The sequence below is a fragment of the Molothrus ater genome, chromosome 25, assembly GCF_012460135.2.
Source record: "Molothrus ater isolate BHLD 08-10-18 breed brown headed cowbird chromosome 25, BPBGC_Mater_1.1, whole genome shotgun sequence".
In the NCBI taxonomy this organism is placed as follows: domain Eukaryota; kingdom Metazoa; phylum Chordata; class Aves; order Passeriformes; family Icteridae; genus Molothrus; species Molothrus ater.
Window position 1 is genome coordinate 6,498,605 of NC_050502.2, and position 13,668 is coordinate 6,512,272.

At 56.2% G+C, this 13,668-nt stretch overlaps 1 protein-coding gene across 1 annotated transcript; it reads right to left on the minus strand.

The window, feature by feature from the left end:
• Positions 1 to 1,706: 1,706 nt before the first annotated feature.
• GUCA1A (guanylate cyclase activator 1A) lies at positions 1,707 to 4,826 on the minus strand. The gene is made up of 4 exons (XM_036398496.1): positions 4,629 to 4,826; positions 2,560 to 2,709; positions 2,080 to 2,170; positions 1,707 to 1,867 (listed from the first exon to the last, which is right to left on the minus strand). Exons 1-4 carry the CDS (start codon positions 4,824 to 4,826, stop codon positions 1,707 to 1,709), a joined length of 600 nt encoding a protein of 199 aa, XP_036254389.1.
• Positions 4,827 to 13,668: the final 8,842 nt, after the last annotated feature.

Consider the following 13,668-nt stretch of genomic DNA (forward strand, 5'->3'; position numbering starts at 1 on the left):
GTGGGACGGGGTGTGACACCTTTTAGAACATCTTTGTCTTTCTAACTAGAGACCTGGCTGGTCAAAGGCGCTTCCTGCTGCCCCTTGGCACAGAGGGGAGCTCAGGGAAGCTCGGGCAGGGCTGAGGTGCCTGTGCCCAGGGAGGTGCTCAGGAAGCCACGCTGGGCTCAGCTCCCTCCCTGTGCTGTGCGGGGCCAAAGGGCTCTGAGCTGTGTGCTGGTCACCCGTGGGGGAGCTGGTTCTGCTGCAAGAAGGAGTCACACTGCTGTATTGCACCAGGATCTTCCATGACACTGTGAGCAACAGCTCAGCCCACCTCTAATGAGGGGTTGCAGCTGCTCCCTCTTGCAGGGCTCAGAGTGGACAGATTGGCCATCAAGGGCTCCTGTCCAGGTGCTGTGGTTTGTGAGCCCCAGAACAACAATTGGTGAACTTGTGTGAGCCACTAAATCTGTGCTGCTGGAAACAGGAGGACTGATCGCAAGACAGAAGAAGCACGACCTGAAATGATATTGTAAAACATCTTTATTAGCTCACCATAGCACTGGAAGTACAAAAGCTTCCAGGTAAAACTCTGTCCAGTGGAAAAGACACACAGGAAAAATGGCCAGGAAGCTGCTTATGAATTGCAAACACCCAGTGCTAAGTAACAAAACTCTCAGCTGGGCGAGAAGTCCTTCCTGGTGTCCTGTGCTGCCTCACCAGGCCCGGGCTGTCCAGGGGTGAGGAGCTCCCTGCAGGAGCAGCCAGGGCACAGCCTGGGCTGTTGGGGGCTGGCAGCCCTGCCCTGGCACGGGCCCTGCACAAAGGGTGCCAGGGCTGAGCCCCAGGGCACTGCCCTGATCCACCCTGAGCTCTGGGCCTGGCAGGAGCCCCCAGGTGCTGCTCTGAGCTGGGTCTCACCCTGTGCAGCAGCTCCCCCCTCCTGAACCCACGCAGACAGGGGGGTCAGAACCTCCTGGTGCCCTTTGCCAGGGGTGAACCAGGCAGGAACAGCCCCACAACAGGCAGGAACAGCCCTACAGCTCCTCACAGGCAGGAACAGCCCTACAGCTCCCTCTCGGGTTCCTGCACTGCTGATCCTGCTTGTCTGGAAGCACTTCCTTCCTTCCTTCCTTCCTTCCAGATGCTTCAGGGAGAAACATTTCCTTACAGTCCAGGGGGTTGTTAGAAAAAGGCACCATTCCATGTTTTTAATGCTTTTAAACAAAGAAAAGCCACTGCATTCACCCCTCTCCTTTTTCTAGCCTACAAATGTTTTAACTCACATTTTCACTACTCACTGCTGACCAAATAATGAGTGAAGGAAGGAGTGACCAGAACTGGAGACTGCTTGCTCTGGAAATTTAAATGGAAGGAGAAGGTTTGGATCTGCTTTTCCAGGACCCCTCTCACGGGGCCAAGTCCTGGGCAGCCCTGGCTGGACCCCGCTGGGGGGGTTTGGCCTCGGTGGCGATTCTGGGGTGTTCTCAGTGAGTTCTTGGCCTGCCCAGCCTCGTGCAGCACTGGCTGTCCCCTCTCTGAGCTGAGCAGCAGCGTCCAGAGGCCATCCCAGGTCCGTGTGGGATGGACATTGTGGTATTTAGCTCTGCACCCCTCTCCTGCCGTGCCCGGTGCCCGTGCTGAGGGGACAGTTCTGTCAGCAGGGAGTGCAGTCACAGCTGACCCAGTGACAGTGCCAGGGGAGGCCAAGAGAGCCCAGGGAGCTACTGGGCATCCTGGGCGTCCTGCCCGCCCTCGTGGGGGTTCTTGCCGTCGTTCTGGATCAGCCTCACGATGTGGGTCAGGTCCAGGCTGCGCGTCAGGATGTCCAGCAGCATCTCGTCCTTCTGCACGCCCTCCATGAACTCCTCCAGGGACAGCTCGCCTGCAGGGCACATCCACAAAGCTCTGTCAAACCCCACAGCTCCCTGCACCCTGCAATGGGGGCTCAGCGCCTGCTCTGTGCCCCGAAGCCCAGCACAGACCCACTGCAGATGGGGGCACAGGGAGCCACCCTCTGGCAGCTCTCCCACCCTGGTGCTCTGGAGCGCAGGGGAGGGAGGGCAGAGCAGGGGCAGTGCCCAGGAAGGGCCTCACCGTCTCCGTTGATGTCGATTTTGTTGAACACCATGTCTGTGAACTCCTCTGCCGTCATCTTCTCGTTGCAGCGGTTGATGGATCGAATGGCCTGGGGGGAGAGAGGGGCACAGGAGCTGCTGAGTGCTCTGCAGGTGTGGGCGTCCATCAGAACAAGTGGCCAAATCACCAGACACAAAAGGCCAGATGCTTTTTCAGGGCTAAAACTTGTTTTCAGGCAGTTAGGCTTCGAAAGGAGTAAATCCTGTCTGAAAGGCTGGAGATTAAAATCACCTAAAAAGGCCATCAATGCTTCACAAGATTTACTGGGCATGCTGGGATAAGCCAGCAGCCATTCACCTCTGAAAAGCCTTAGATTAAATTCAAGTGCTTATCTCAGCCCCAGTTTCAGTGCCCAGGGTTAAGGAAGCTGCCAGGGGAGCACAAGGGGCTCTGGAGGCACAGCTGGCACAGGACAGCAGCAGCTTTGGCCCCACTCACTTTGATGATGTTCAGCAGCTCAGCGCGGTCGATGCAGCCATTGCCATCCACATCATAGAGCTTGAAATACCACCTGAGCTTCTGGTCCACCTTCCCCTTCAGCACCAGGCTCAGAGCTGCCACATACTCCATGAAATCTATGTAGCCATCCTAAAAGCAGAAGGTTAGAAGCTAAGGTCAGGTTAAAAGCAGAGTCAGGCAATAAAGGATTCTTTTGGACACTTCTGATGTTCCCCCTGGAGCTGGTCCCCCCACTCTGAGACCAGGGGCTCGTGGAGTGCAGGGGTGAAAGCCAAGGTTCCACCTGAATCGGGGCAGGAATGTTGTAGAATGATAGAATTATAAAATCATAAAGGCTGGGAAAGGCCTCCAGATGATCAAGCCCAGCACGGACCGTTAGGGGCTGGGACTGGCTGGGTGGATCTGGCTCAGGGACAGAGCTGGCCTGGGCTCAGGGAATTAACACCCAGGCATTAATTACCAGCCCAGAGCAGCAGCGGGGATTCAGAGGTCACAGAGGTTTATGCAGATGAGCCCTGATAAATTCCCCAGCCTCATCCTGCCTGCACACGCCTGCAGCTCCTTTCTCCTGCCTGGGGTCTCATTTCCAGAGGAGCAAACTCAGGAGTGACCCCAGCACGCTGCCGACACCTGGGGCTGGGAGGGTGCTCCCGTGTCCCTGTGCCATTGCTGTGCCTGCTCCACGTTTGGAGCACAAACACTTTTATCTTTGCCTCTGCTGCTGGGTGTTTGCCCACCCCAGCTCGTGCGTGGTTTGGGGTGCCCAGCTGGACCCAGGGCGGTGGCACCGCTGCAGAGCTGCTGGCCGGAGCTCACAGGCACCCAAGTGCCCCCAGACGCTGCCTGTGACACTCACAGCTCCCAGGAGGTTGTTAAAGTGCCCACCCCAGAGCGGTCCCATGGCCCTGGAAGGGATCCCTGCTGTGGTTTGTGGCGCTTCCCTGGAAGGGCTCCTGTGGATGTGGCGCTGGGGACACAGCTCATGGGTGGCAGCTGGGCTCAGGGATCTCAGGGATTCCATGATTCCCACTACAGAGCATAAGCCAGGGTTGTGTCAGTGAACAAAGGCACTGCCAGGACCTTGCAGAGATCATCTGCTTTATCCCACTGCTGCAGGAGCCAGATTAGGGACAAATAACTGCTAAGCCAAGTCCCAGCAGGATTTCCTGTGCATCAATTGCCTTTGCAGGCATGCATTCAAACACAGCAGTGAGCAAGGGAAAGGCCAAGGCACAAACCAAACACCTGAAGGATTTAGGGCCTGATTTGCATTTTTGTCAATGGGATTAATGCTACTTTAATGCCACTAAGCCCTTTGGGTTGCCATAAAATAGATTCCTCATCTCACAGGAGGTGCAATTTCGGGTCATTTGCAAGCAGAGGAGGATGCAGCTTCCTGTTGGGGACACAGAATCCATCTGCTTCCCAAATATCTGCTCTGGGACTGCATTCCCAAATCCCTGCTCTGGGACTGCATTCCCAAAAATCTGCTCTGTGGACTGCATTCCCAAATCCCTGCTCTGGGACTGCATTCCCAAAAATCTGATCTTGGATTACATTTCCAAATCCCTGCTCTGGACTGCATTCCCAAATCCCAAAGCCTCTCCCCAGGGATTCCAAGCTCCTTATCCCATGCAATAAAATCAACCCCAGTGCAATCCATTCACAGTTTCCAGTTTCCCACAACACAAGCAGCCCCAGCCCGTGCTGGGGACTCACTGAATGCAGCCCTTGTCCTCACAGCCACTGTCACAACACCCAATGTTTAAGGATTAAAGGGCACTTCATTTTAAAGGGATCAAAGACTGCCAGATAACCCCCCCCCGTTTTAGAAGGAAAATATCAGTTCTGGGAGAAGCCTCTGTGTCCTTGCAGAGCAGGCAGAGGGTGAGGAGTTCCTGCTGGCATTTTTCACGTTCCAGAACCGATTTTTCAATTGATGAGGCTGCAGTGAATCAGGCTGCACATACCCAGAGCAGGTTCTGCCTCCCTCCCTCCCACCCAGCCAGCCCAGCCCTGCACAGCCCAGTGGGAAGGACAATATTTACCTTATTAAAGTCAAACGTCTCAAACATTTGCTCAACGTATTTGTTCGCTGCCGGACTCAGGTTTTTCAAGCCAAAAAACTGTTTGAACTCGTAGAGGGTGAGCTGGCCAGAAGGACACTCTGTCATGAACTTCTTGTACCACTGGTGGCACTCGGTGGTGCTCAGCTCCTCCACGGTTTTCCCGTCCATGTTCCCCATCTCCACACCAACTGCTGGGCCCTTTGCGGCCAAGAACGGAGCGTTTGTGGGATTTAGGGAAAAAAAAAGTCTCAAAATTCTGCTTCTTGCCTTTGAAGCCCAGGCGTCCCCAGCAGTGCAGGGTCAGGGCATCAGGAAACCCCTGGTGCTGTACAGGTTCCAGCAGGGATGGACACAGGAGGCTCCTCTTCCCGGGGAAACCCAAAAGCACAAAACCCTCCTTGGAGGGAAGGGGACATTTAAGTACCCAGCAAATCCCTCCCCAGCCAATGAGGCTCGGAGGGGTGGTGGGCTCCTGCCAGGCATTAAGAGTTCAGGTTAAAATAGAAAAGAGGTAAAATGGGGAAGTCTTGCAGATTACAGGCCCAGCAGGAGATTAGGAGGGTGGAATTTTCTCTGTGATGAGCTAATCTCTTAATCCACATTTATCGTTTGGGGGGGGCTGGTGTCACACGAGCAACAACTTTTGGACCAGAACTAGAGTAAGAAAAATGAGAGAAAACCACTCTGAATCCCCTGTGCTGTTTCTGCTCTTTGCTTTCCCTTCACCTCACTCTGCCAGGGGATTCCAGAGGGGCTCCAGGGCCTGGAGCTCAGGGAGGGGGAAGAGACACGGCAGGAGGGTAAATTTGGTCTGAGGAGACAAATATAGAAACGGAATTGCTTTGAATGGTAGAGGTTTAAGTCTGCTTTAATTGCAGACAGCAGGAAGGGGAAGGGCCCTCTCCCCCCAGCTCCAGGGGTCCTGTGTCCAGTCTTGGTGCTGCTAATTGAGTGGTTTTTCCTCAAAATTGTCCCCAATTCCACTCACCCCAGCAGTGTGTCCTGGCTGCTGCTCTACAAACTCAGTGCAGTTAAATGCAGCTTCAATTTTCACCTGTGATGGATTACCCTGCAAAATTCTCCAGGTAAACACAACCAAATCCAGCATTGTTTTCGCTTTGACACACAGCATTCTGAGAAGTACTCGGGAATAAAATCTCAGAAAGCACCATGGGCCAGATCCTGGGCTGGAAGTGAAAGGTGTGAGTCCAGGGTGTCCCGCAGAGTTGGTCCATAACACACATTTAATATGTAACTGCAGTTATCTAACAAGTAACAGAGGCCAGTATTGCTTCTGCACCTCCGTAAATTAGGAATAACTCTGCTAAAAAAAGCGGCATTACACAATCAAAAACCACTCATGGAAAAGGAATTAAGCTGAGGAACACTAATTGGATGTGCTAATTCCGTACTGGCCCCCGGGCCCCTGCTGAGCCAGGTGAGCCTGCAGGGGTGCCCTGAGCCCAGCCCAGGCTGTGCTGAGCCAGGTGAGCTGGGCTGGGTGGGCTGGCAGTGCCTGTGCTGGGACACCCCCGCAGCAGGAAAGGACACGACAGCATGGGCAGGGCTGCAGAGCAAAATCCACCTGCATATTTCCCTGGGGAGCAGCGGCAGAGCCTCCCCACCCAGCCCAGCTGCCCTGCCCGTGGCTCTCACAGCGATGGGACACTGCTCACAGCAATGGGACACTGCTCACACCCATGGGTGCCACACTGATGGGACACTGCTCACACCCATGGGACACCGCTCACAGCAATGGGACACTGCTCACACCCATGGGACACTGCTCACAGCAATGGGACACTGCTCACACCCATGGGTGCCACACTGATGGGACACTGCTCACTCTGATGGGACACTGCTCACTCTGATGGGACACTGCTCACACCGATGGGACATACACACAGTGCCCATGGATGTCACACCGAGGGGACACTGCTCACACCCATGGGACACACATGTGCCCGTGGCTCTCACACTGATGGGACACTGTCACACTGTGGCTCTCACTCTGATGGGACACACACGGTGCCCATGGCTGTCACACCAATGAGGGACACACGGTGCCATGGCACTCACACCATGGCACACTGTCCCCCGTGCTCTCACACCATGGCACACTGTCACCCCATGCTGTCACACCATGGCACACTGTCCCCCCGTGCTCTCACACCATGGCACACTGTCCCCCCTGCTCACACCATGGCACACTGTCCCCCCATGCTGTCACACCATGGCACACTGTCCCCCCTGCTCTCACACCATGGCACACTGTCCCCCTGTGCTGTCACACCATGGCACACTGTCCCCCCATGCTGTCTCAGGCCTTTATTGCCCCCTGGCCTACTGTCCCCCGTGCTGTCCCAGCCCCTCTTGCCCCTGGCTGTCCCAGCTATGGCTTGGGGCCGTGGCAGGCTCTCCACTTGCGGATGTCGGTGCTGGGCACCCCCAGGCGCGCCCGGCCGTGCGCGGTGCCCTCCTGGAAGCGGAAGCCGCAGAAGGGTTTCTGTGCCGTGCAGAACGGGGCCAGCGAGTTGGGCCAGCCTGGCCGGTAGAACACGAAGCGGAAGGAGCTGAGGGGACGGCCCCCGGTGTGCACAACCACGGGCACCAAGCGGGAGCCCAGGGGGGCGGCGGGGGGCGGCTGGGGGACCCCCGGGTTTGCCTTGGCCTCCTCCATTCCCTTGGCTCTCGTGGGCTTTGCCGGGGGCTTCTGGTGTTCCAGCCACCTGTGGAGGAAAAGAAGCAGAATGGTGTGAATCGCCCCCGGCTCAGCACCCCCAGCAGGAGAGCCTGGGCAGCTCTGCAGGGCAGTCGGGCAGGGTGAGTGCTGAGGGGTTTGCACATCCACAAATCTGAGCTGGTGCTGCTAAAAGAGAAAGGGAACTTTAAGCCCAAATGATGCTCTGGAAATATGGAAGTGACTTTAAACAAATGCTGAGAGAATAGGAACGATGAGACACAAAGGACTTGATTCTCTCTTGGCTCCCTGTTAGAGCAGTGATAAATGCCAGCAGCACACGCTCCTGGTGATGTCAGCAGCCACAGCCATGGCAAACCTGCCTCAAAAAGGGTTCAACACAGTCTGAGCCAGCAGGACGTAGCAGTGATGGCAGAAGTGACACTGCCCTTCGGGGCAGCAGCTCTGGGTGCCTCTGCAGGGACCCCACAGCTCCCTGAGCCCCCTCCTGCTCTGGGCATTGCTCTCAGTCAATCTCCACATGGGTTTTCCCCCAGAAATGTGATGGATGCCTGCCCACACAGGGCACAAGGAGCAGGGAAAGGGCCCTGAGCCTTTGCAAGAGCCCTGTGCAGAGGAGGGGTGGGTGTGACCCCCAGGACACGCAGGGGTGACCCACAGCTGCTGCAGGGCTCTGCTGGGCTGCAGACACATTTCCCCTGCTGTTACCTAAGCATGACTCAGTTATCTTGTTTTCATTGACGACACCTCTGTGCGAATGGAAACTGGCTCTTCCCTCAGCAATTAGCCACTCTGCTCCTGCCTGTCCTAAATAAATGCTTTGCTGTTTGCTTATTTTTAACCTTGTAAAGAGGTTTCCTACTTTCCGTGACGTGCTTGGTGCTATTTCTGTTCCCCGGCTCCTAAATCTATTAAGAAGGGAATGCCTGCAAATTGTTTGGAGATCTCCTTAGAGCCTTTGAGGGGAATCACCAGATCCCTGCAGGTTCACCGCCTCTTTCTGTCACTCATTTCTCCAGGGCAGATGCCTGGAAGGCTGGACCTGAGCTCACAGAGGTTATTCCAGCAGCTGCTGCCACGAGGGAGCCTCACTCCATTTCCCCAGGGGATAAAGTAATGGGATTTTGACTGCTGAAAAGCAGATTTCATACCAGCACAGCCACCTCAGTGAGGTTTGTGCACCCCGTTCTGGCCTTGGACTGTTCAGGAGCTGCTGTTTTCACACAGGTGAGTGCTGGCAGCTCCTGCCCCTTTGCCCTTTGGAGGAGACAGGCACACACAGGGCTGTGCCCGTGCACCCACCCAGCAGGAGCACTGCAGTCACGCATTTGGGGCGTGGAGGGGAGGCTGCAGCTGCCTTGGCAGCCCCATTGCCAAGTCATGCAGCTGCCTCCAGGATGAGCAGGGCCCTGCAGTCACTCACTCAGTGCTGAGCTCTGGCTCTGGCTCTGCTCCTGCCCTGGGGCTGCCCCGCCGTTCCTCTGCAGGGAGCTCAGGAGCTGCTCCTGCCCGGGTGGGTGCACCTGCCTGCGTGATCCTGTCCAGGAGGGAAGCACCAGCTCAAGGTCCAGGTGCTATGTATGGCTCTGAGCCTGAATGGAGAGTCCCACTAATCCTCTTGCACCCATTCCTGCGTAGAGAGATCCCTAATCCCTCCCAAACTGCAGAGATCCCTAATCCCTCCCAAACTGTGCTCTGGCCATCGCAGCAAATCCCCCTGGCGGGTCCCAGGGAAAGGCTGCCTGGCAATCGGGGAAGGAGGAAGGGTTCAGGGGAACACCTCCCTGGGGAGGAGCTCCCTGAGCAGCTACCAGAGCCTGGCTGGCAGTGCTGCCCACCCTGGAGACATCCAGAGCCATCCAGAGCCATCCAGAGCCACCCAGAGCCATCCAGAGCCACCCAGAGCCATCCAGAGCCATCCCAGAGCCATCCAGAGCCACCCAGAGCCCAGAACTATCCCTGGAACCATCCAGATCCACCCAGAGCCATCCCTGAGCCCAGAGCCATCCAGAGCCATCCCAGAGCCCAGAACTATCCCTGGAATCATCCCAAGCCATCCAGAGCCACCCAGAGCCATCCAGAGCCATCCCAGAGCCCAGAACTATCCCTGGAACCATCCAGATCCACCCAGAGCCATCCCTGAGCCCAGAGCCATCCAGAGCCATCCCAGAGCCATCCAGAGCCATCCCAGAGCCATCCAGAGCCATCCAGAGCCATCTGGAGCAGCAGGTGTGTTTGCTCTGAGCTCTCAGCACCGGAGGGACACAGCCCCTGACGGCAGCAGCAGGATTTGCACAGCAGGGATGGGATGAAGCCTCCCACTGACATCCCTGTGACCTGGTCACCCTCAGGCAAGGAGCTGCAGCCCCCAGGAAGGGGACAGGGTGGGACAGTGTCCCTGCTGCCCTGCTGTGAGCTGGGACACCCACCTGGGAGGTGCTGTCAGGAAGGAGGCCCTGTGTGGGCAGAGGCGGGAGCCAGCACTGCAGGGTGGCTCTCAGGGCACTGTGACCTCAGGGCCACTGTGACCCCAGGGGTGTCACAGGGGGTGCACAGGAGCACATAGGGACAGGATTTAAGGATTTACAGCCCTGGAGCTGCTGGTGCAGCTGGGGCTCTGCAGGACTCTGCTGGCACTGCCACCCCAGCTGCAGCAGGGCCCCCTGCCCACTGTTCCCCTGGCCCCAGGAGCTGTTTGCTGCTCTGAGGACACACCTGAGGGTTTCTCCTCACACCCCTTCCTCCTCCAGGTCCAGCCCAAGCTGCACAAACCCCTCTGACACCCACGAGCAGGAACCATCCACATCTGAGGGTGCAGCTCCTGCCCCTGCTGTGAAAGCAGATTGTCCTGGGGTGTTTACCGTGTTGGGATCAAAGGCAGCCTCACACCGCGCTGTGTTACATCACAGCAGTGCTCACACGGCTCTTCCTATGCCATAAAATCTGCTGGAGATCTTCCAAGTGCTTTCCTGAGCTCTGTGCCCTGCCCACCAGTCCCTTTGCTGTGTGGCCTCGATCACGCAGCAGTGACAGGAGTGACAGTTGTCCTTCCTCAAAACCACAGCCCAGGCACCCAGCCTGGCACCTTTGCTGTGCCTCTGGAGCTGGCCCTTCACAGAAGCCACCGTGCCCAGCCTGCTGCTCGTGCTGCTGCTGAGCTGCTCCTGCCCTCCGAGGGGAGGGCTGGGAGGTGGAAGGTGAAAACCAAACGTCTTTCGTCTGGAACACACAGATGGGAACGTGCACAGGAGCCCTGGCAGGGCTGTTCAGCAGCTTGTGTTCTGTGGGATAATAAATTCACTCCAGGATCCCTGCATGCACTGAGGGTGATGTTTTCTGCCTGCCACCCAGGGCGAGGCAGGAGCAGAGCTGGGGGAGGCAGGGCTGGGATGTGGGGCAGGAGCAGAGCTGGGGGTGGCAGGCTGGGATGTGGGGGTGTGGGGATGTGGGGTGTGGGGTGTGGGGTGTGGGGGTATGGGGTGTGGGGATATGGGGGTGTGGGGATGTGATGTATGGGGGTATGGGGTGTGGGGATGTGGGGTGTGGGGTGTGGGGATGTGATGTATGGGGGTATGGGGTGTGGGGTGTGGGGTGTGGGGATGTGATGTATGGGGGTATGGGGGTGTGGGGTGTGGGGATGTGATGTATGGGGGTATGGGGTGTGGGGTGTGGGGTGTGGGGATGTGATGTATGGGGGTGTGGGGATGTGGGGGTGTGGGGTGTGGGGTGTGGGGATGTGATGTATGGGGGTATGGGGTGTGGGGTGTGGGGTATGGGGATGTGGGGATGTGGGGATGTGGGGATGTGGGGTGTGGGGTGTGGGGTGTGGGGTGTGGGGTGTGGGGATGTGGGGTGTGGGGATATGGGGGTGTGGGGATGTGATGTATGGGGGTATGGGGTGTGGGGTGTGGGGTGTGGGGTATGGGGATGTGATGTATGGGGGTATGAGGTGTGGGGGTGTGGGGTGTGGGGTGTTTTGGGATGTGATGTATGGGGGTATGGGGGTGTGGGGTGTGGGGTGTGGGGTGTGGGGATGTGATGTATGGGGATGTGATGTATGGGGGTATGGGGTTTGGGGTGTGGGGTGTGGGGATGTGGTGTTTTGGGATGTGATGTATGGGGGTATGGGGTGTGGGGATGTGGGGTGTGGGGGTGTGGTGTTTTGGGATGTGATGTATGGGGGTATGGGGTTTGGGGTGTGGGGTGTGGGGATGTGGTGTTTTGGGATGTGATGTATGGGGGTATGGGGTGTGGGGATGTGGGGTGTGGGGTGTGGTGTTTTGGGATGTGATGTATGGGGGTATGGGGGTGTGGGGATGTGGCACCCCCAGCCCCGGGGCCCAGGAGCACCCCAGCAGTGGCAGGGGCTGAGTCACCCCTGCTGCTCCCACCCCTTTGAAGTCTCCTTGCTGTAATGAGATTTTGTGGGACACCTTTGTGCACAAGCCCAGGCTCTCTCATTCCACAGGATTTTATTGGCTTGGCCGCTGCAGCTCTGTTCCTTTTTCTTTTTTTTTTTTTTTTCTCCTAAAGAGAAATAAAATTTATTATATGTTGAAATAGCAAAGACTTAGCTGGCTTCTTGCTGTGCTGTTCTAGGCAGAACAAAATGTGACTGAATGCTCTCAGGAAAGCCAAAACAGAATTACAGAAGTAATGTGTTGCTGCACTAAAATCGCTTTCTCTTGATAATTTCTGGTTTCCAGCTGACAGGATGGGTTTCTTCAGTAGCGGCATCATCTTTGTTTCCTTCTATGGTTTTATCAGCTTCAGCTGTTAGCAATCTGCTTTCTGACTGGCCAAAACCACAAGCAAACATTCCTGATTCACTGTCCAAGGAACCTGGCTGCACAGCTGCATGTACCCTCTGGAAATTGTACCCAGTTCTGCAGCCAAAGGTGCTCGGTGCCATTACCAGCTCCTGAGAGCAGAACACCACCAGATTTACAGCCAGCGTGTTTCCAATAGCACTGGCACCAGAGAGGCTCTGAATGAAGACTCCAGCTGGGAATCTCCACACGGTGCCAGCTGTGGCTCTGCTGGAGCAGGGATCCTGCACAAGGGGGGAGTTTTCCTCTGCAGCTCCAGGGCTGCTGGAGGTGGGCCTGGGCTCCCTCTGGCCATGCAGGGCAGCAGAAAGCTGCTCCTCTGGGAATGCAGTGGCTGCTGTTTCCCAGTTTCCATCCCATCCATCCCATCCCATCCCATCCCATCCCACCCCATCCCACCCCACTCCATCCCACCCCATCCCACCCCATCCCACCCCATCCCATCCCATCCCCGCAGGCAGGACAATCCCTTCTCCCCCAGCCCGCTACAGCCTTGCCGAGTGCCGGGGAGGCTCTCTGTCTGTCTGTGTGTCTGTGTGTCTGTGTGTCTGTCTCTCTGTCTGTCTGTCTCTCCGTCTGTCTGTCTGTCTGTCTCTCTGTGTGTCTGTGTGTCTGCAGCGGCGTTCCCGTCTCGCAAACAGCTCTCAAGATAACTGTCAGGACACGGCGCTAATTGCAGGGCTGGGCAGGCTCAGAGCCGGCCCTGCGGGAGCGGCCCCAGCCGGGCAGAGGCGCTCGGGCAGCGCCGCGGAGCCGCAGCCCCGCTGAAATCCCCCGAAAATCCCTTGAAGTGTCCGAGCTCCTCTACCGCGGCCACGGAATTGAATTTAACATTTTAATTCTCCTTTTCCTGTCCCGTTTCCCGTTCATAATTCACTTTATTTAAATGCTGCCTCGTATCTGTGCCACGATTAGACTTCTCTTTTGGAATTATTGTAGCAGTGCTCATTTTTTTCATTCATCACAGGGGATTTAATGTGTTGCTTTATTTTGTTCTTTAAAGTAAAAAAGGAGATGCTTTTCACAAGAAAAACATCATTTTAAAGTGATCAAGTAAGTGATATTTATCACTGAAAAAAAGACATCTATATTGTTTTGACTCTCAAAACTTGGTAGAGATAGAAAGAGGTGTAAGATGTTAACCTGAAGTTGGAAGCTGTGTTTCACAGTTAATGTTTTGACAACTATTTTGGGTTTAAAGTTCTCCAGAATCCCCTGCATTTATTAGGAGCCAATGTTACTCATTAACTCTCAATTTTTACTTGCAGGGCACAAAAAATTGCTAGAAATTTGCTTTTGTACCCAAAACTAGAAACGGTTTGGGGTCAATCCCATTGCCTTCAATGTTTTGCATCCAAAGCACCCCGAGGCTTGGAGCATCCCGCGCTCACCGGGCGTTTCTGGCCTTGCCAAGGAAGCCGGGGCTCGGCAGGGACGGAGAAACACGGGAGGGAGAGGAAGGGCAGAGCCCTCGGGGCTTCGGGCCGAG